Source organism: Carassius auratus, chromosome 7, assembly GCF_003368295.1.
Source record: "Carassius auratus strain Wakin chromosome 7, ASM336829v1, whole genome shotgun sequence".
Classification (NCBI taxonomy): Eukaryota; Metazoa; Chordata; class Actinopteri; order Cypriniformes; family Cyprinidae; genus Carassius; species Carassius auratus.
In genome coordinates this window covers 23,589,243-23,608,749 of record NC_039249.1, presented here as the reverse complement: position 1 = coordinate 23,608,749, position 19,507 = coordinate 23,589,243, and the positions used below count along the sequence as shown (strand labels likewise).

The window sequence follows — 19,507 nt, the reverse complement described above, 5'->3', positions numbered from 1 at the left end:
CTTAATTTAATAAGGGTTTAACTTGCATTTTTTTTTGTCTCTCAGTGTGTAGTTTGTGCCACTTATTTACGCTACAGAGACAATAATGCCTCAAATGCTCCACGGCCTGACTATTCTGAAATATAAACCAAAGGTAACCTTTTTTTTTTTTTAGCAGATTCACTTAGTAGTAGACAGTTACACTAAGAAGAAGAAATAGCTAGTTCATAATTATATATTTTAAAAAACACTTTTTAAGTATAGGTGGGTAATGTTGCTGTGAGTTGATGAACAGGTTTTGAGACAAGGTAATCTGGTTAGGGGTGACCTGGTGGCTCTGCAGTCTTATATGGAGTCAGTGCTGGATAATCCACATAGGGCTTGATAATGTAGGTCGCCATCTGCTGCGTTTACTGACACAATAACAAGAGGGCACTGTAATACAGTACTTCAGTGCTTCTGAACTTCTACTGCGTCTCAGGATGAATGCATTTAACTATGATATCATACTCATTTCAAGACTCCTACACACATTAGACCCTTTCCCATTAAACAATATAGCTCATCCTTTTAAAGAAACAACGCACAGCATGTTCAATTTTTTGGTTTAATTTTTTACAGTACATTAGGAATTTCAGTAATTCAGTATTTTAACACAAATTAATATTTTGCTTCAAATATATATACTAATGTTCAAAAGCTTGCCGTCAATAACATTTGTTTAGCAAATATGCATTAAATTGATCAAAAATGAGAGTAAAGAAAAAAGTTTTTTTTTTGTTTTTTTTTTTTTAACTTTTTTCCATCAAAGAATACTGAAACAATTAATCATGGTTTCCACAAAATGTTTTCAACACTGATAATAAAAAAATGTTTCTTGAGCACCAAATTGGCATCTCTGAAAGATCACGTGACTGGAGTAATGACTCCTGAAAGTTTTGCCATCCCAGGAATAAATTAACATTTGAAATACTGTATATTATAATAGACAAGTTATGTTTAATTGTAATAATGTTGCTAATACTATTTTACTGTATTTTTGATAAATAAATGCAAACATAAAACATCTTACTGACCCCAAACTTTTGAACTGTAGTATGTACAATACAACTTCATAGTTAAATTCTTTACCAAAACTAAATCTTATTTCTACAACCACCACAATGCACTCATGCATTGCAAGAATGCTTCCTAATACATATTTTTATATTCTTTGAGATTTCATGGTAATCCTATTATTGATTATGCTAGTTGATCATCAGTGAGGAAAAACAGTTTTTTCACAAAAAGAAAAAAATCAACTAAAATCCCATGGTAAAACTGAACTCTAAATCTAAAATTACAGATCATCATTAAACCACATGCACCATATTAATGCTGGCTGCACAATAGCTTATCGACTGGAATACTAAACTTACTATTTTCTTTAGTCGCACACATGTTTACCAAGAGAGATAATCTGCAAGTGAATGATGTGTAAGCACTGTATGTATTGAGTTTCTGAGCCGGACCTGACACCATTCGTGCTGAGTAATAGATTCCCATGTTGTAAATTTAGCTCCTTGTGAGACTTTGGTTCATTTCATAGAGGTGCTTCATGTAGAGAATAGAGGTATGTGGCTTCTCAGACAGAGATGTATATGTTTATGATGAGCATGATGAGTGAGCTGGACCACCAAAGCTCCAAATGAGAAGCTTATGAGAAGCCATGTACTGTAGTTTCAGTACGGTTTGATATATTGAAAGCTTCTTCATAGCGAATCTTCTACAGAAAAGTCTGAATTTCTACAATAACAAAGAGATGTTCCTGTTCAGTAAAGCTTGCCCATTCAGGTGCTTTTAAAAGAAAAACAGGCTGAGAACAAGCTTCTGTTTCTCCACGTTCCGTTTCATTCTGCGTGCAGGTCTGGGGTCCAAAAGGCAAAGGTTAAAGGTCATCAGTGATGGTGTATCAAGACATTGCCCTCATCGGCTAGGGTGATCTGAGCCACCTGGCGCACGGTGGAGATCTTCCTCACTGCCTTCTTAAGCATCACTTTAAAATCTTTTGATTCGCGTCTGTAAGACAGAAAAACAAAGAAGGAACACCTGCCTTAGTCGATCGAGCTCATCAAAAAATGCATTTCGATCTAAAAAACTACAGAAAGAAAAAACTGTATTCAACTGTTATATCTAATTTGAATTGGATTATGTAAAACATTTACATTATGTCACTTGGGAAAACAGAACTTGAGTATATATAGTTTGTTGTGGTCTATGTAAAGACATGATACATGAAACACTGGGAACAAACAAGACATTCAGAGCATGACAGAACACACAAACAGAATCATAACAGCATGCCAAACATTAGCGACGGTCCATTTTGAAAAGCCGGCTATCCATATCTGAGGAGTGCCATCCGATCTGAAAGGAGAGAGCTTTTATAACCGCTTATCTTAGGCAAGTCACACATCTTCAAGTCCAAAAATAAGTTACCGTAAATTATGACATCAAATCATGCACACACACATTTCGTTTGAACGGTTACTCTGTTCATCTATTTCATGTTCAAATGTCTAAACTTAAAATTGCAGAAATGAACAGAAATGAATTAAAAATCCTAGAAGATAAAATAGAAGGATAATGTAGTATCCTCTGAGAAACATTACTTGAAAGTAGAAGAACTGAGTCTTGTTAGTGGTTGGAGAATGAAACCCAACCAAAATGGGGAAAAATTGGCAACTGACTCTTTAGCCCCGTCATGCCGTCCTCCCCACCTCCCCCAACTCTCTGTGCCTCATTGAGTAATGTTATACATTCTCCATGCATAACATTACCTCAGTTTTTCTTCTTTGCAAGCTGTGCTTCAGCTTTCCGCTTCTTGTATGCGGCTATTTCCTCCATCTGCAGGCCATGAGCCATTTGCCTGAAAAATACATTGAAGAAGATAAACACAAAACACACACACTGCAGGCACAGGCCGCGGAAAGGCCACCCCTTACCCTGACTTGAGTACGGGGGGCATGGGAAGTGGTTTGGTGAAGCCGTCTCTCCCGGTGAGCCAGTAGGTTTCTTCGACACCTTTGCCCTGTGGAGATGACAGGATAAGAGCACAGCCCAAATAGACCAAACTTAATCATTCCAGTGTTATTTTGCAATGTTGATCTTGCCACTCACTGGATATTTTACTTACTCTCTGTTAAGTAAAATAGCTTCATTAGTTGTCCTACAGATGATCTCAGACTAGCTTACCTTGAGTTCTGTTCTGGCTCTCAGCTCCACTTTGTACCCCAATTTCAGCTCCATCAGGACCTTCACTGTACTGGAATGGACATGGATTCTGTACGCTACAAACACACACACGCACACACACACATACAGATTAAGAGTAATTTCCTTGCCTGGCCAACTTAATTACAGATGTTAATAATTGTTATATCTGTAATTTAATGAGACATGCATCTTTCCTTATTCATCTTTGAAAATATAAAAATTGGTGAAACTGTCACAAGCTTACGCAATCCTGTAGACTCCATTCTGGAAGCAGTGGTGACCGTGTCCCCAAACAGACAATACCGTGGCATGGTCAAACCCACCACACCGGCCACACAAGGACCTAATAAGAAAGTATACGTATGTAAAGAAAACGTTTTACAATTTTAAAAAAAATGGAATCAACCAAATGGGATGGATCAGTCTGACCTGTGTTAAGTCCTATTCGGATGCGGACTGGTACATCAGGCATATGTCTCATTTTGAAGGTGCCAACAGCACTCAGGATGTCCAGGGCCATGTTTGCGATCTCGGCTGCATGTCGGTTCCCATTGGGCATTGGCACACCTGATGCTACCATGTAAGCATCACCAATGGTCTCCACCTGCAGGCAATGAAGACAAGAGACATTCATTAGTAAACTGAAGGCTTACATTATCTTAATTTCACTGAAATAAATCTATGTGAAAGCAAACAAATTTGCTAATACGGTGGTTACAAATAATCAAAACACAGCTAAAAAAGCTAACATCACGTTTGTAGTGTTACCTTATAGACGTCATGATCGCCAATTACAGCATCAAATGTTGTGTAAAGGTCATTGAGGAGGTCGACCACCTCTATGGGCTCACTGTTGGCTGAGATTGTGGTGAAGCCAACAATATCACTGAAATAAAGACTGACACTGTCAAAATACTCGGGTTCGACTGTAGTGCCCCGCTTCAGGGTCTCTGCCACTGACCTAGAGAGGATGAACAAAAACAAAGAGACTTTAAAAACGAACAAAACTTTACTTATATGAGTGCATGAAAGCTGTTCCCTGTTTATTTCTCTAAATATCACATCCGTGCATAGTGTGGTGGTTTAAAGTCATTGCTGTAACTGTGCATCTGTCACTTACGGGGGCAACATTTGTGTGAGGAGTTTCTCAGTCTTTTGTTTCTCTATTTCCAGCTCCTCTGTCCTCTCCCTGATCAGTTCCTCCAGGTTGGAGGAATATTGCTCCAGCATTCGCAACATGGAGTCTATGATGTTGGTCTTTTTCCCTTTATTAACATTCTTGAACTGTGGAGAGGATAAGGAGGAGATGGAGAACAGCAGAGAATACAGAATCTCTCAAAGCAGACTGATCTCATACAGTTTGTCTCCATTGCTTGGTTATTCGGAGACCTATACATTATCAATCTCTGTTTTAATTCCAGTCTTACAACATTGACTACTCCGTAAAAAAGTTTGTAATTTTACACAAAAAAAACTTGCTTCAGCTAATTAATTAATTAATTAATTAACAAATAAACTTAATTGCTAGTTACCTTCTGATACATGATGAAAACTGCAAATGGTTTAATAATATGGTTTAATACATATTAATATATTTTTAATATTATGTAACTTTATGGTTACCATTGTCATGTCATAATGAAAAACAGACTTTCCCATAAGTCCCTGCATGACATTGCATACAAATAATTGTTTCTTTTCATTTTTTGTTATCAGTAATGCACATTTATAATGTAATGTTTTTTGTTATGTGTTATTTAATGTATGTTTATTGCATTATTTAACATTCAGTGCTTTACCCTGATGTTGTAAGTATTAGCCATGTTTTATGGTCTACTCTGATTCATCATGTTTCACTACCTGTATTATTATGGTGGTTGTGAGTACATTTTACAGTAAAAAGGAGATTTTGGTACATCCGTATATTATTTCACTTAATGAAATGAATGACCCTAGAAACTAGAAACAATATAACACTGCATTTCTGGCAACCACATAAATCTGGCATTATGGTGATGGCTTGGCAGTGGTGTCAATGTTCACCTGGTCAAAGATTTCATCAAATGTGGGTCTCTTCTCCGGCTGTTCATTCCAGCAGTTCTTCATAAGCTGAATACACTCCATGGGAGCATGATCCGGAGACACAACGGGCCGGCACATTGGAGGAGGCTTCCGGATCTTCTGGATGATTTCTATATGATCCAGATGTATTAAAGACTTAAACACTGTAAAATTACTGTAATGACATTTCAGCACAACAATCTATCAATATGGACAGTACAGTTCAGGGGTGCACAGAAAAGTTCAGAGAAAACCAATGTGAAACAAAAATGTCTGTATGTCTGAGTCATCAAAAAGTTTGAAAAGCCCTGGTAAAGATGGTGGGGTCATGTGAATTTACCGTCAAAAGAGTTCTCCATCATGCAGTACGGAGGCCCTCGCATGACCACTTCTTGCATGATGATTGAGAAACTGTACACATCACCAGGGTGACTGCCATACAGACCAGGGTAGGGTCCTCTCAGAATCTCAGGGGCTGTCCACAGAAGGGCTGTGGGGGATAAAAATACTTTAACATCCTACGCAGGAGATAGACATCAAGAAAAGTCTCCCAGTAAACCTTACTTTCAGCTGGAGGTTCAACGTAAGGAAATCTCTGAGATTCCAACACCTCATTGTAGCCATAGTCAGTGATTTTGAGCACGAAACGCCCATCAACCACACAGTTCCTGGATTTAAGCCTTCCATGACAGATGTTCCTGTGGTGAAGATATTTCATACCCTGCATGCCAATCACAAACACACATAAGCTTACATTTGGCATTTATGTGACAATAAACATACCTGTACATACCAGAGAACTAATAATGATAAAAATAATAATAAGAATCATATTTGTAATGACTTTAATGCTTATAAAGTCTCTTTTTGTGGCATATGGTTTGAGTTTAAATTGAGAAGTCATTATCAACATGTGCTCACTTTAAATTTTACATTCCACCAAACACATTCCTAGTAAGAGTAGAGTACCTTGATGAGGTCTAGAATGAGAGAGGACTTGAACATCCAGTCCAGTTTGACGTCATCATTGAGCAACAGATCTTCCAAGCTGCCTCGCGAACAATACTCTGTTACTATGGCAAACACACCACAGTCATGGAAGAAGCCGAGAAACGGGTTCACATTCTCGTTCCTCAGATCTTTCATCTGGAATATCGAGAGAAATTGTACGATAACAAGAAATAAGCACCAACAAAAGATATACATACAGAATGAGCACTACTCTTAAACTTTTACTATGTAAAAATAGTGTTCCTGTGGTAGAGCATTGTGTTAGTAGTGCAAAAGGTTGTGGGTTCAATTCCCAGGGAACACAGATACTGATGAAAAAGTGGATATCCTGAATGCACTGTAAGTTGCTTTGAATAAAAGCATCTGCTAAATGCATAAATGTAAAAATTAGTGGCAAATCTCACCAGTTCAAACACATCACTGGTATGAGGAGTGATGGTCCGGAAATTTCCATATGGCAGTCTTTTGAGCCAGGCCCAATCACCCTGCAAAGTGAGAAACATTTGACAAAATGTTCAGTCATTTACATTAAATATGTGTAAATAATGTATCTTATATAGCATGACATAATTTTCCATGATGTTTACTTATAATGCTAAGGTTTCTTGCACTCATTATCTAGTTTTATAGTCACAGTCTAGTTCTAAATGACCATTTTCCACCATCTTTTTGGCCCTTATAATTGAATAAGAAAGAAAAAAATTGTGAAAACAATAATATTGTAAATTAATATTAAAATAGCTGTTTTCTGTTTGAATATATTTTAAAATGTAACTAATTCCTTTGATGGCAAAGCACGATTTTCAACAGCCGTTACTCCAGTTTTCAGTGTCACATGATTTCAGAAATCATTCTAATATACTGATTTGCTGCTCAAGAAACACGTCTTTATTATTAGGAACGTTGAAAACAGTTGGGCTGCGTAGTATTTTTGCGGAAACAGTGATAAAAAGAAATTCCAGGATAACAAAGAATAGCAATGACTTAAGTATTTACTGTCACATTTGACCAATTGACTGCATTTTTTGCTTTAATTACTTAGTAAAATGTTCAGTTACTTTCTTACTGACCCCAAACTTTTGAATGATATTGTAGTCAACACTGTTGTTTATCATGGTGGGTCATGCTGTTGAATGCTGAATTACTAAATGTTGTTAATTCTGACAAATCATATTTGCAACTTAATTTTCATAAATGCTGCAAGTGGACTGTGAAGGGATTTTTTGTTTGTGACTATTAAATCTACAGTTTATTTTGAATAAAAAAAATTATAATATGAGCCTAATTTTACATAACCTATTGAGAGTTTTTCTTTTACCTCATAAATGACAACATTAGAGTTTTCATGGGTGGCTGGCGACTGAACAGACAATGGAGATTTGAGGCTTCGCTCCGAAAAGCTCATTCTCGAATCACTGGCCTTGCTGTCATCCAAGCTCAGCTTCTGTTTTTTTTTTTCAGATAAAAGGATTAATATATGAGTATATGAATTTTTATTAGTGTGCACGTGTACTTGTGCTACTGACCTTATTGCTCAGGGATGGGTTGATGAATGTGACATCATTTAAAGTCAGTAAAATCTTATTCGGACCCCGCACCATTCGGATCTTACTAATTTTACGCCTACACAAAACATTTAGAGATGATAAAATAAACTTTCTGTAATAGTCCACACACTTTGAACAACCTTCAATGTTACAATATATTTAGGTTATAATTTGATGAATACCTGATGCAGTAAGAACAGCCAATTGAGAAGAAGATGAACAGAAAACCAGACAGGAAGATTAAAACCATGTGTAAAAGATTCACACCTGTAACACAGAGGGTGATTGATACATATGATACATAAAATGCATGTATTTCAACGTGAACGAAAAACCAAAAAATCATGTACATACACACACTCACCTCCACGGCAGATGATCCCATGTGTAAACCAGCAGCTGGAATCAGTTTTTGGTGGTCCAGCTGGGGGGAAATGAATCGGCCGTCCCAGAAAACGCACCATATCTGTCTGCATCTCAATACGGTGTGTAGGTTGTAACTCCCAAGAAAAGCCATCTGTGTCCAGCACCACATAGTCCAGCGTGCCAAAGTCAGAGAAGTTTGCTTGTAGGCTAAAACCTTTTAATAGCAGGTTTCGGGCATTCTGGGCGATGTTCCCCCCAGACATCCACTGACCTGAAGCTCTGACACTTTGCACAGCATGAGCCATGAACATAATTGATGAGTAGATGGTGCCAAACAACGGGGACACCTGTAAGAGATGTGAAGGTTTTACACTAACTGCTGTATATTAGCTTAGTGTTAAAGCGCCAGTTTAAACCATCGCTGTACCTGCTGTGGTTTAAGGTTCCTGGGAAGCTCTCCTTGCTCCTGGGCCTTTTCAAAAGCTTGGTAGAAAGACTGCTCCTGTGGAGACTCTATAGTGATGGTGAGCACGGCATCGTAGGCTCGTAACAGCTTGCTGTTATGGCGCAGGGCAGGCTGGGATACATGATTGTAGGGCAGACTGTAAAAGAGTGTATCGTAAGATAAATACACCAGCGAGCCGTCTGTCATCCGCATGTCATAAGCTGTCTCCAACAGCAACTTCTGGGTTCCTCCACCAATCAACACCGAGTGCATAACGAGGATGACCACTGCACACAAAAGTATTGAAAATATGAGAGGACAGGTAGAAAGAACAGTTTATTGTGTATTATTTGAAATCATTATATTAAAAACATTATATTTAATAGAGTTTCTGTGGCTCAGTGGTAGAGCATTGTATTAGTGGTACAAAAGGTTGTGGGTTCAATTCCCAGGAAACACACATACTGGTAAAAATAAATGTATAGCCTGAATGCACTGGAAGTTGATTTGGACTGCTAAATGTAATACAGTAAAAACTTTTTTTTTTCTTTTTTTAATGAAAAAATATAACTTAAAAAAGTTAATATTTCAGTATAGATTCAGTATAGTTTTTCAGTGTTCTGATCATAATATGAGTTTTTTTTCAGCCAAAATGCTGACAAAATTGCTAGTACTATAATTTTTTTACGAAAAGTTTTGTGCTCAAATGAATTTGACAAATTAGTTAATTATTTAATTAAGGTTTTGAAGTCAGAAATATTTTGATTTAAGAAATAATACTTTGATTCAACAAAGATGCATTAAATTGCCTATTAAAAATTAACGATGTTCTTTTGAACTTTTGATTCATTAAAGAATACTGAACATTCAGCTTTGCCATCACAGGAATAAATTACTGAATTTCTACTAACACTGAAACATTGTTAACATAACATTTGAACGGTAGTGTATAAACACTTGAGAAGCATTAGTATCAAAACAAAGTACTGTAGTAAACTCATTTGAAGTGTAAATTGTGGAATGACATTAAACTAATATGTCGCAATAGTAAATGTTACAGTTTAAATGTGAGCAGACCACTTATCACATATCGTTCAAACTCACAGCGGAGATCTGCCACTTTCTTGACTCTGGCCAGGGTCTTGCGCACGCTGGTGTGGTCATTACGAACAGATGCCACAATGCTAACAGGCATCCCATGACCCCTCAGGGCACTGGCCAGCTTTATACCCGCCTCAAACCAGGCATCCTCTGCTGATGTAATGATGCCCACATGTGCCCAGTGAAAGTGGTGCATGAAGCGTAGCAGGACGAGGGAGGGTAGGGGCATGGTGCGGGCAAACGTAGGGTGACTACGGGCGTCATCCAACTCACGTCCAATACAAGACCAGGAAAACACTGCCTTATTCCAACTCTTTCCAAGCAGAGAGGCTGCTTCACAGTAACCTGGGTTCACTGGACCAATAAACCCAGACGCCCGTGTGTAGAAACCGAGGAAACGGGCAAAAGCCTGGGACGTCTCACAGTCCTCCTCCAGGATGACATAATCAAACGTGATGCCCTGAGAGAGGTAAGGGTCCCTGTTGATGTGATCCACAGCTAACTGCGCAGCCACGCCGGGCTGAGCTTTAGTAAAGAGGGGGTCACATGACCAAGGACCCACCACCCCAACCCTGACGGTGGCAGCAAAGCTGGCAGGGAAAAGGCACAGGAAGCTTACAGTAGACAACAGTGGCCAGAGACACAAATAGGTATATTTATGAGTACTATGGTCAGGGATCTGGAGTCCTCTGGTGGCCCATGCTGGACGTAAGCTCTGAAAGGCACTGGATGGCCGTCGCATTGCAGGGAAACAGGTCAGCCACACAGCTGGTGGGTTGGCACACAGTGGAACTTCTGCACTGTCACATGAGAGATGCCCTTAATGTGAGTCAGGTCACCAGCCACAGCAAACTACGAAAACATGAACACACGTAAACAGACAGAACTGATAGATCTGTTTGTTAAAATGATTATCTGTTCATATTTAGCATGTCATGCTGTAAAAAATGCTTTCAGAACAGCAAGATTTAATCTATACATTTGTGCTGGTTATTAATGCTGTAAGATTGGGAGTGAGAGGATTGCTGAAATCCTGTTAAGAGTACAGCATAATGCTTAGGCTACTCACTTCAGCTTTATCAAAAGCTACAAATAATACATTTAGGCTATTGTATTGTTTACCCCAAAACAGATCAATCTGCAAAACAACCGTGTATATCCTTCACTATACTGTCTATCAATATGACAATATGAAACTTAAGGGACTTTAAATGTTGATTATCCAAGTAAGGCTCTGCTAGTTTTCTTTTTTTTTTGTGATCAACACAGCCAGAAGTTAAAAGTAAGTATCCATTAAGTTATTAATTAAGTAACATAAGTAATTCCATTAATTCGAAAGTTACCTGCCAGCAGCAGTAATCAACAATTGCAACACTGTTTACACTTATTGACTTTGTTTGGACTTCATAGTTACTGTTGTCAATTTTTAAAACTGCAGTCTAGCATTACCAATTAATGAAATTGTATTTTACTTACAGATTGTAACTGCCAAAGTCATTTCTATAACTAGTTGTCTTCATCTGTGCAAATCCTGTCCATGGAAGCGCTGTGACCATTTGCAAAAATGCATTATTTTCTTATTATTTGCAAATATGTTGTGAAATGAATCCAGATATGAGCAGCAAGTTCGATCACGGCCTATCCAGAACTGAGTTACAGTTATAATCTTCTCTTGTACTGTGCACCATGCCACTGCTGACCTCAATGAATGACCTGAAGATTATATCAATCCAATTTTCAGTCTGTGTAATGGACACATTATAGTGTTGTGTGTGTTCTTCCGAAAATCACAGCTGCTGGCAATTGATGCTAAAATCCAAACAAAATCCAAACATATTATCATTTAAGTGTTGACATAATGAATACTTGTTTTAAAAAAAAAATAGCAAAGAAATAGCAAGAATAGCAATAACAAGAACTGCACCAGTACTTACTGTAGAGGGCAGTAGAATCCAATAAAGTTCCCAGTTGAGTTGTGTGTCTGGCTGATATAATTTTGGTTTTGTGCGTAGATCTCTGTTATCATTTTTTTTTTTCAAACACCTAATTCTGGTAAAGCTGGCTACGTTTCAAGAACAAAAGTGACAAATGTTTGTGGTTCACTTTCATAATCTGCTCCATCTGTCCCACCACCCTCTCTCTTAATTTCCTCCCTGCAATCTTACACAAATACTTTCCCTTGCCAGATAATTGCTTTCTTATGCAGCGAGTGACCAAAATTAAATCACAGACCAATCAAAGAGTGTTTTAGTAATGCCTTGCCTAGGAAACTTTCCATATGCCATATCTCCATGTTTTATGTGCTCAGCCAAAGCTCATGGTAGATTTTCTCATCCATAATTCTCATAATTCCCCCTCGAGACTTGACCTGCCGTCACTGGGGTCAGGACATTTCACCGGGGGAGAGGCACAGGGGAACGTGTCACTCACATGTCAAAGGTAATGAATATGGAAAGATTGCTGTGGCAGATATTAGTGCCTCAGAACATTCCCTCGGTGCCATCCAAACCTTGCGTCATCAGTCATCCAGACAGATGGGCGTTCTTGCGCATTGTTTACTTGGGCTACACAAAGTACTAGAAATGTAGAGCAGTGAAAATAAATAAATAAGATATAATAATTAATAAAATAATAAGAAGAAGAGGACATTAACAAAAAGCACACACTTAGTGATTTAATTCTGAATACTTTCAAAGTTATAAGGTAAGTAAATAAACTAGTAGGCTATTGCTACAGTCGTGATGACAATGATTAATAGTTTTGTGGAAAGCATGACCTCTGGTGACAAACTGGAGAAGCTGCAGATCAAGGCGTGGTATTTAGATCGACAAATACTCAAAATTCATATTATTTTGATTCGGACTATTTAAAGATTAAAATGCCATCCAGAATAGCAAACAAAAACCACATAACTATTTATATCACAGATTAATATGGAATGGAAACTTTCTAAATCATTCCAGGCTCAGATTGTTGACTGGTTATGATGAGGCTTATGTAATACTTTAATGCCACATATAGTCTAGAAGAAAAACAGATGGAGTTCAATGATTTGCTGTTGTAGTAACCAGGAGACAGCTCAAAAACACTGCCCAGTGATCCAGTTCTGTTCTTTATGTGTGTGCATGTGTTAATATAGGCTAAAATGTGCATAAACACACATTTATAATATTATGTATTTATATGTGAAATTAATTAAGAAAGTATTTGAATGTATTTGTCAGCATATGGGGAGTTGGACTACTGAGGAAAACACAATTTAGAATCACAGTTAGCTCATTAGATCACATTACTGTAGATCACAATTATAAATGTGTCTGTAAATGTCAGTAAGAAATGTTTTTATCAAAGACCAGATAAGGTCTGTATCAAGGCAACTGATTTATTAACAAACAAAATAAAAGTGAATTCATCAAAATGACAAGATACTTTTAAAGATTTTAAGTAATTGCTAACTTTTCCCCACACCCTCTCTTAACGTAAATAAAAAAGACAAAAAATAAAACCTGAATGCACACAGTGGTTGATAGAGAGCATTTTTTGTATGAAACAAAGATTTATTGTTATTATTGTTGTTTTTAAGGCTGTCTCAGGAAGAGTTATCATATGGGTTATTTTAGTAAAGGGTTATTTTATTGTGTTGTGATATAAAAAATGCTTACAATACCTTGAAAGTGTCAAGTCAGAAAAAAAAAAATGAGGGCAGATGCCAAATATAGTTGAGCTGCTCTGGTTCAAAAGGACACAGCAGGAGTGTCTTGCAATTTATTTATTTATTTTATTTTAACGTTATCTATCTATATATATATATATATATATATATATATATATATATATATATATATATATATATATATATATATATATATATATATATTGAAGAAGCAGAAACCATTCCTGATTTTATTTTTTTGAAAAAATAAAATTCTAACTTTCCCATTAATATATGAAAAATATTATTTCTGATACTTTACTCCGAATGTTCTCTGAATGTTCCGAAAGAAGTAGCACATTTTAAAAACAAACTGTTTCAAAAATAAAACATTCCATAAATGACTTGTAATAATGTATTTGTTCAAGAACATTATTAAAGATTAGATAACTCTAAAAGAGCACTGTATTAACCTTACTAGAAGACATTTTGTTCATGACTTTGCCAAACCATTAGTCAAAGTTCTGACAATGTTCTGGGATGCCGCTGCATCAGAGGTCAGCTGCTAAATACCATAATAGACAAAAATGAGTGCAAACCGAATCTGCACCTCCCTGACCAAGTCTCTACAAACTCTCGCTTAAGTTTCAACACTGTTGGGCTGGTCTGTGAGACTATTATCATTAAAGCCAACATGCGGTGAAGCATAACCTGTAACCTACAAAGTACTGGTCTGCATCCAGATGGTTCAAGTTTGAACAGAGACAGCCCTTAAACATTGTGGGTGGGTATGATGGTATATACAGCCATATTATTTGACCAGATGCATCCTGTGCTTCACTTTTATCAGAATGTTATGTTAATTAGGTAGTTGCTCCACATTTTGTAGAACTTTCAGTGAATCTGCAGAGTACAGAGCAAAATCTGAAAGAGATTTTCACCTTTTATTTTTTAAAAACATGAAACATCAAAAAATGACCTCAAATGTAAAAGGACAGAAACAGTTCCAATGTTTAGAGAAACTTTTCATTGACTAAACCAAACATTACTAGGGTTAATCTTGAAGAGTTCAGCCGACATGAATCACTTCTTGGTGTTCTTTCCAAAACTGAACAAATATGAAAGCAGATGTAAACGTAAATCCCTGTATTCAAACAGAAATTAAACAACTTGTTAATACTGCAGTCAGTCTTGCAAGACACTAGCAGGTCTCAAACCTCATTGATGTTTGTCACTCTGAATGGACCGGTTGGGAGATTGTTGACCTTCCTTCTCTCTATTTTCATTAATAGCTCTCCCTCTAGCTTCTTGCCTCACTTCCTTTTTTCCTTTCTCTTACTGTTTTTCTCCCTCTTTCCACCCCCGGTCCTCCTATGGGAATGGTCTCGGTCATGCTTCCTGTGGCTGTGATAGCGTAATGAGCTCAGATGAGGGAAAAAAGTGTCTCTAAGCATTTCACGTCACAGCTGTTTCTCCTCTAATATCACTCTGCTGAGAATTCGAACTTCCTTGACCAGCTTTCCCAAAAGAACCATAATTAGGACAAACACCAGTTCATCCTCCCCATTGGTCAGAGGACAATATAAGTCCAATCTTTCTCAGTTTTTGCAGGCAATAGTAGCTACAGGAAGCCATTAATAATTGCAGTGTCAGAGAGATGGTTTATTAAATCTGTCTTACGCAAACTAAAGGAGAGGCGCCACTGATTCAGGCTTGTGTTCTAATCCAGCAGCAGATCCCTCTGATTTTTGTAATTGTAGGCCTACTTAAATGTTATGGTAAGGCCAGGTAAACCAGCAAGTTCCGAGAGTTCTCTAGTTTGCAACGATTTTAGAGAATTTGAGAAAAGTTCAGTTGAAATGAAATTGAGATGTTGACGCAAGTCTTTGAAAATATTGGGGGTTTATGTAAAAGATATAGATAATGAGAGAAGGCAGGAAGAAATCAAATCAGCACAGGATATACTGTATATTTTACCAGTCTTTTACTTGGTCAAAGTATAAGGAAACGGGCATGCGCACACTTTCCCGAGAGCAGAGAGTTCAAGGCTAGTCACTTACTGAATCTGCTTTTCATTTAGGTCAGTGTGTGAAGAGAGGAAAATGGTAGGCCATATCAGAGGTGAAAGGTTAGAGGTCAATGACTAACTGGGTGCATGACCAATAGTTTAGTCCAGGAATCTCAAGACCTTCTTCAGAGAAATGCTACTTCATCTGTGCTGCAAGATAAACAAATGTCCATTTGAGTGGGACATCTGGAAGAAATAGCGAAGGAGAAAATCTATGAACCTCCATAGTACACTCAAATCCTTGACGCAGTGTAAGTAGGTCAAAGGTCATGGGAACCACCAGTCAACAACCTTTTCCTCCCACGATTCTAAACAACATAGCTGGATTATGTCTCTCACTGTCAGGAAAAGCTGGGATAATCCTAGAACAGCGTTTTGTAAAACTGCTCCAGTCACATGAGAATCTTAGGAACAGACTGCAACTTATGTGTCCAATAAACGGCCCTTCAGCATGTTTGTTTTACTTTGTTACTTTCAATATACATTGGTCAAAAATAATCTTATCATTGCTTCACATTAATAGAGATTCATTTATAATCCTCATTGATAAATGAAAGAAATTCACTATCAAACAACCAAATTTAAGAAATGAATCATAATCCTGGAAAACTAGGAAACATCTGCATAACTGCAGCTAAAAGATTAAACAAAAAACTATTTTTTTGGCCTTAAAACCATTAGAAGTTCAGTGTCAGGAGTCCCATGTTGCAGTTCATGCAGAGCACAGTGATCTCACTGCTCATCTGTACTTGGAAAGTTTCATTGTTTTGCCTCGTGTTTCACAATCACTTACGCAACAGCATATTGTTAACACTCTCTGAATCCTACACGGTCACATTCTTCAATCATATGATCTTCTTCATAGTGCACTCGCTGACTTGACCTTAGATGACAACACTTGCCTGAACCTTCTCTTCAGTTCTTGCATGTTTGGGCTCTTTGGCCTGGCAAGGTGGAGTCCACCTTTTCTCTTCTCCCCATTTCCTCCTCCCAGCGCTCGGCTAACCTCCTGACATAAGTTCAGGAAAGCAGCCTGGACGCTCTCATGGTTCTCCCTGGCCGAAGCCTCAAAGTAGGGCCCTCCCAATTCATCAGCTAGTGCCTTTCCCTCGTGTTCCGGGACCTGTCGTGCGCGCAGCAGGTCGCTCTTGTTTCCCACGATGATAACAGGGATGTTGCCGCTGGGATGGATTCGGCGCACATGTTGATAGAGAGGCTGGATGGTACGGTAGCTGTTGAGGTCAGTGATGGAGAAGACGAGAACATATCCATCTGCCCAGTAAATGGAGCGGTTGATCTGCTCCTGACAGTAAAGACCCTCTGCGTCATCCTGGAATGAGAAAACTGGTGTTTTATTCCAATTTTATATAACATTTTTTATGAACTTTATCAGCAATTTCTGGCTGAAAATTGGGTCAACGTTTAATTTAAGGTGTCATTGTTACACTGTAATTATACATTTAAGTACTGAGTAACGGGCACCGGGTAACTAAACCCCACCCCAAGACCACAATTTCCTTTTACTGCTGAGATTTCAACTGAGATTTCTAGTAGGGAAACACAAGCACTGACTACCAATAAGTTAGTTCTAACATAACAACTAAGAAGTCAATTCTCAATCATTATAACACCTATATACACACTGCGCTTGAGGCAGGATCAGATTCATTCAGTTGAAGAGAGAGAGTCCTTCAGAAGGCTTCACATGAGTCAGACTAATGAGCTTATGGCTGAACACACCCTCTTTATCTCCCCTGCGCTGCATACTTTGTTTACTGGCCAAATGTTTGAACTAATATTCCCCACAGTTCATCTGAAGCATGCAGGAATCCCACAGGCGATGACTGACTGATCTAAATGACTGTGATAATACGCCATAGGCACACTGCTTCTGATGAAGCTTTAGCTGAACGACAGAAGGAAGTGTTAGGAATGTGATTTGGCGGTACCTGGAGTGAAACACACGGAGTGTCCTGCACTTGTAAAGAAACTTGCTCCCCATCCAAATTAATCTTCCTTGAATACAAGGCTCCTAGGGATGTTGAAAAAGAAAAATCCACTTTCTAAAATGATAAACGTCAGTGTATTTTCAGTATAAAGTGCTGAAAGTCTGATCAAGTTTATTATAACAGAAATGACTGTAACCAGTACACTGGTCTGCAACAAAAATGTCATGATGATGAACACATTTTTACAGTTCATAGGATCATAGTATAATAGCATTGTTTCATTGTAATGTTTACCTGTGTTGGCTTCATAGTCTCCTATGAATCTCTTAGTAAGAAATCGTACAATCAGAGCTGAAAATTAAAATCAAATGGAAACTTTGTATCAGCATAATAGGCATAAGCATTGTCACTCGCATAGCTCGTGCACAACTTTGCAGTGTTCCAGTGTATGTCGCACCCTGGCGTTAAACTAGCTTAAATATCTCTAACATCATCGTTTTATAAGGATTAGAAAAAACGCGTCTTTATTGATGACTAAACATAATAAACTGTATAAACATTAAATCGCCAAAGTGCCTTTAGAATAAGTTACAATGCAATAAAAAAATATGATGGCATAAAGTAAAATGAGTTATTTTACTTGTACATATTAAAAACCACATTGTGTTATATATTTACCTGTTTTTCCGACATTGCTTGCACCAAGTACAACTATTTTGACGTTTTTGCTTGGCACGCAGTCTAGTACAGGATACTCCGGTATAGGCACTAGCAGAAAGTTGCTAGAGCCACTGCTCATTGTTCTTGTCTGTTCGATAAGAAGACGCATTTAGAAAGCTGGAACTATATTCGACTGTCTAGAAATGCATCTCTTTTCCCACGCGTTCTGGCGCTATATGAGCCCGCTCCACACGTTAGGTGTCCTCCTCATAACGCGAGAAGCTTTCTGTTGTCTCCGTTTGGCAGACAGAGGTCTTCATAGACTGTTTTAAATAAATGCAATCCAGTGCACCCCAAACGATGGCTCCGCTTCTGCACGACATGAATGTTAATTTTGCATACCGGCCCTCTAATGAAGTAAGTCTAACACAATCGTCCACAGCCCGCAGTTCCTGATCGCAAAACCATTTTTTTTTCCACAGACCGCAACTGCGCCTTCAGCAAAAAAAAAAAAAAAAAAAAAAAAAAAAAAAAGTGGCCAAGCCGAAGAGGGGCGTGAATAAACCAGATCACTCAGTCAGTCAGACAATACGTTCATGCATTTAAAAGTGCATAAATATAGGCTAATAATAAGCGTGCTATATCGAAAAGAGTATGGATATTGTTTAATGACTTTTTAATTATTATTAACTATTTAATGACTTTTTCGAAGCATAAAGTTAAGACAGAACTGTTACATCAAAACGCAAATAGCTGCCTTTGTGGTAACTGAAAACATACTTGAGTGGAAAAAAAATACATAAACCTATGTCGAAATTTACTATTTCGCTATTCATTTTTTTCATCACACATTTTGTAGGCGTGGACTTTAAATTGTGAAACCAATATATAACATTCTTCCAAACAGCTGTGCTCCAAAGTTCATATTTGTAGTGAGTTGTTCTTGCAGTGTGTGTGTGTGTGTGTGTGTGTGTAGATGGAAAGACAGCACGAAAACAGCCGAGCGCATTGTCGTCTTCTCCTCATTGTCCAGGTTCCCGCTAATCTATAAAACATGTACAACGGTCAAAAGCAGCACAGCGCGTCCGGGGGGCACATATGACCCTGTGCTCGTTAGAGAAACCAGAGAAGGGCGGGTGAGTACGAATCTTACTATGAAGAAGACTGGACTCATGAATATTAAATAGGCCACGTAATAGGAAGGTTACCAAGCAACGTCAGTATTACCTAATTAATATACACGGTAAGTCTTCGCCATAAAATATGAAAACATCAAAAGATGTAACTCGGGGCTACTCCTTTTACACATAGTATCCACAATTCACCGTTGTCTGCCTTTATATTCAATTGGTTATGCGTGAAATAAAATGATTAATGTATCCTTATTTAAAATGTCACTTATCCTTTTTTTTT

General features: G+C 37.8%; 3 protein-coding genes across 4 annotated transcripts in view; all 3 read right to left on the bottom strand.

Moving 5' to 3' along the window:
* LOC113106275 (microtubule-associated protein 1A-like) overlaps positions 1-19,507 on the bottom strand; it is a 1,143,919-nt gene that overhangs the window by 970,752 nt on the left and 153,660 nt on the right.
* LOC113106283 (retinal guanylyl cyclase 2) lies at positions 907-11,534 on the bottom strand. Of its 2 annotated transcripts, XM_026268031.1 has the most exons (20): positions 11,242-11,533; positions 9,769-10,617; positions 8,647-8,951; positions 8,218-8,566; positions 8,036-8,120; positions 7,833-7,929; positions 7,625-7,750; positions 6,711-6,791; positions 6,265-6,441; positions 5,860-6,016; positions 5,636-5,785; positions 5,278-5,426; positions 4,355-4,518; positions 4,003-4,195; positions 3,664-3,838; positions 3,479-3,577; positions 3,214-3,308; positions 2,964-3,049; positions 2,799-2,887; positions 907-2,037 (listed from the first exon to the last, which is right to left on the bottom strand). In XM_026268031.1, the coding sequence occupies exons 2-19, from the start codon at positions 10,505-10,507 to the stop codon at positions 2,800-2,802; spliced, it is 3,315 nt and encodes a 1,104-aa protein (XP_026123816.1). In that variant the 5' UTR covers positions 10,508-10,617; positions 11,242-11,533; the 3' UTR covers positions 907-2,037; position 2,799. The 2 variants fall into 2 exon arrangements, with proteins under 2 accessions (XP_026123816.1, XP_026123815.1); XM_026268030.1 differs by lacking the exon at positions 2,799-2,887 and having other exon boundaries at positions 11,242-11,534.
* Positions 14,393-18,585, bottom strand: LOC113106290 (ras-like protein family member 11A-like). The gene is made up of 4 exons (XM_026268044.1): positions 18,113-18,585; positions 17,729-17,785; positions 17,435-17,517; positions 14,393-16,815 (listed from the first exon to the last, which is right to left on the bottom strand). The coding sequence occupies exons 1-4, from the start codon at positions 18,261-18,263 to the stop codon at positions 16,345-16,347; spliced, it is 762 nt and encodes a 253-aa protein (XP_026123829.1). The 5' UTR covers positions 18,264-18,585; the 3' UTR covers positions 14,393-16,344.

Excerpts from the sequence above, each read along its gene's own strand:
- LOC113106283 (XM_026268030.1), bottom strand. The coding sequence starts at position 10,507 with ATGCGACGGCCATCCAGTGCCTTTCAGAGCTTACGTCCAGCATGGGCC. Across the intron at positions 7,930-8,035 it reads GGCTGTTCTTACTGCATCAG|GCGTAAAATTAGTAAGATCC; the intron begins GTATTCATCAAA and ends TGTTTTGTGTAG. Across the intron at positions 3,578-3,663 it reads CCGAATAGGACTTAACACAG|GTCCTTGTGTGGCCGGTGTG; the intron begins GTCAGACTGATC and ends CTTTCTTATTAG.
- LOC113106290 (XM_026268044.1), bottom strand. The coding sequence starts at position 18,263 with ATGCGTCTTCTTATCGAACAGACAAGAACAATGAGCAGTGGCTCTAGC. Across the intron at positions 17,518-17,728 it reads AGACTATGAAGCCAACACAG|GAGCCTTGTATTCAAGGAAG; the intron begins GTAAACATTACA and ends CAACATCCCTAG. Across the intron at positions 16,816-17,434 it reads CTCCGTGTGTTTCACTCCAG|GATGACGCAGAGGGTCTTTA; the intron begins GTACCGCCAAAT and ends TTCTCATTCCAG.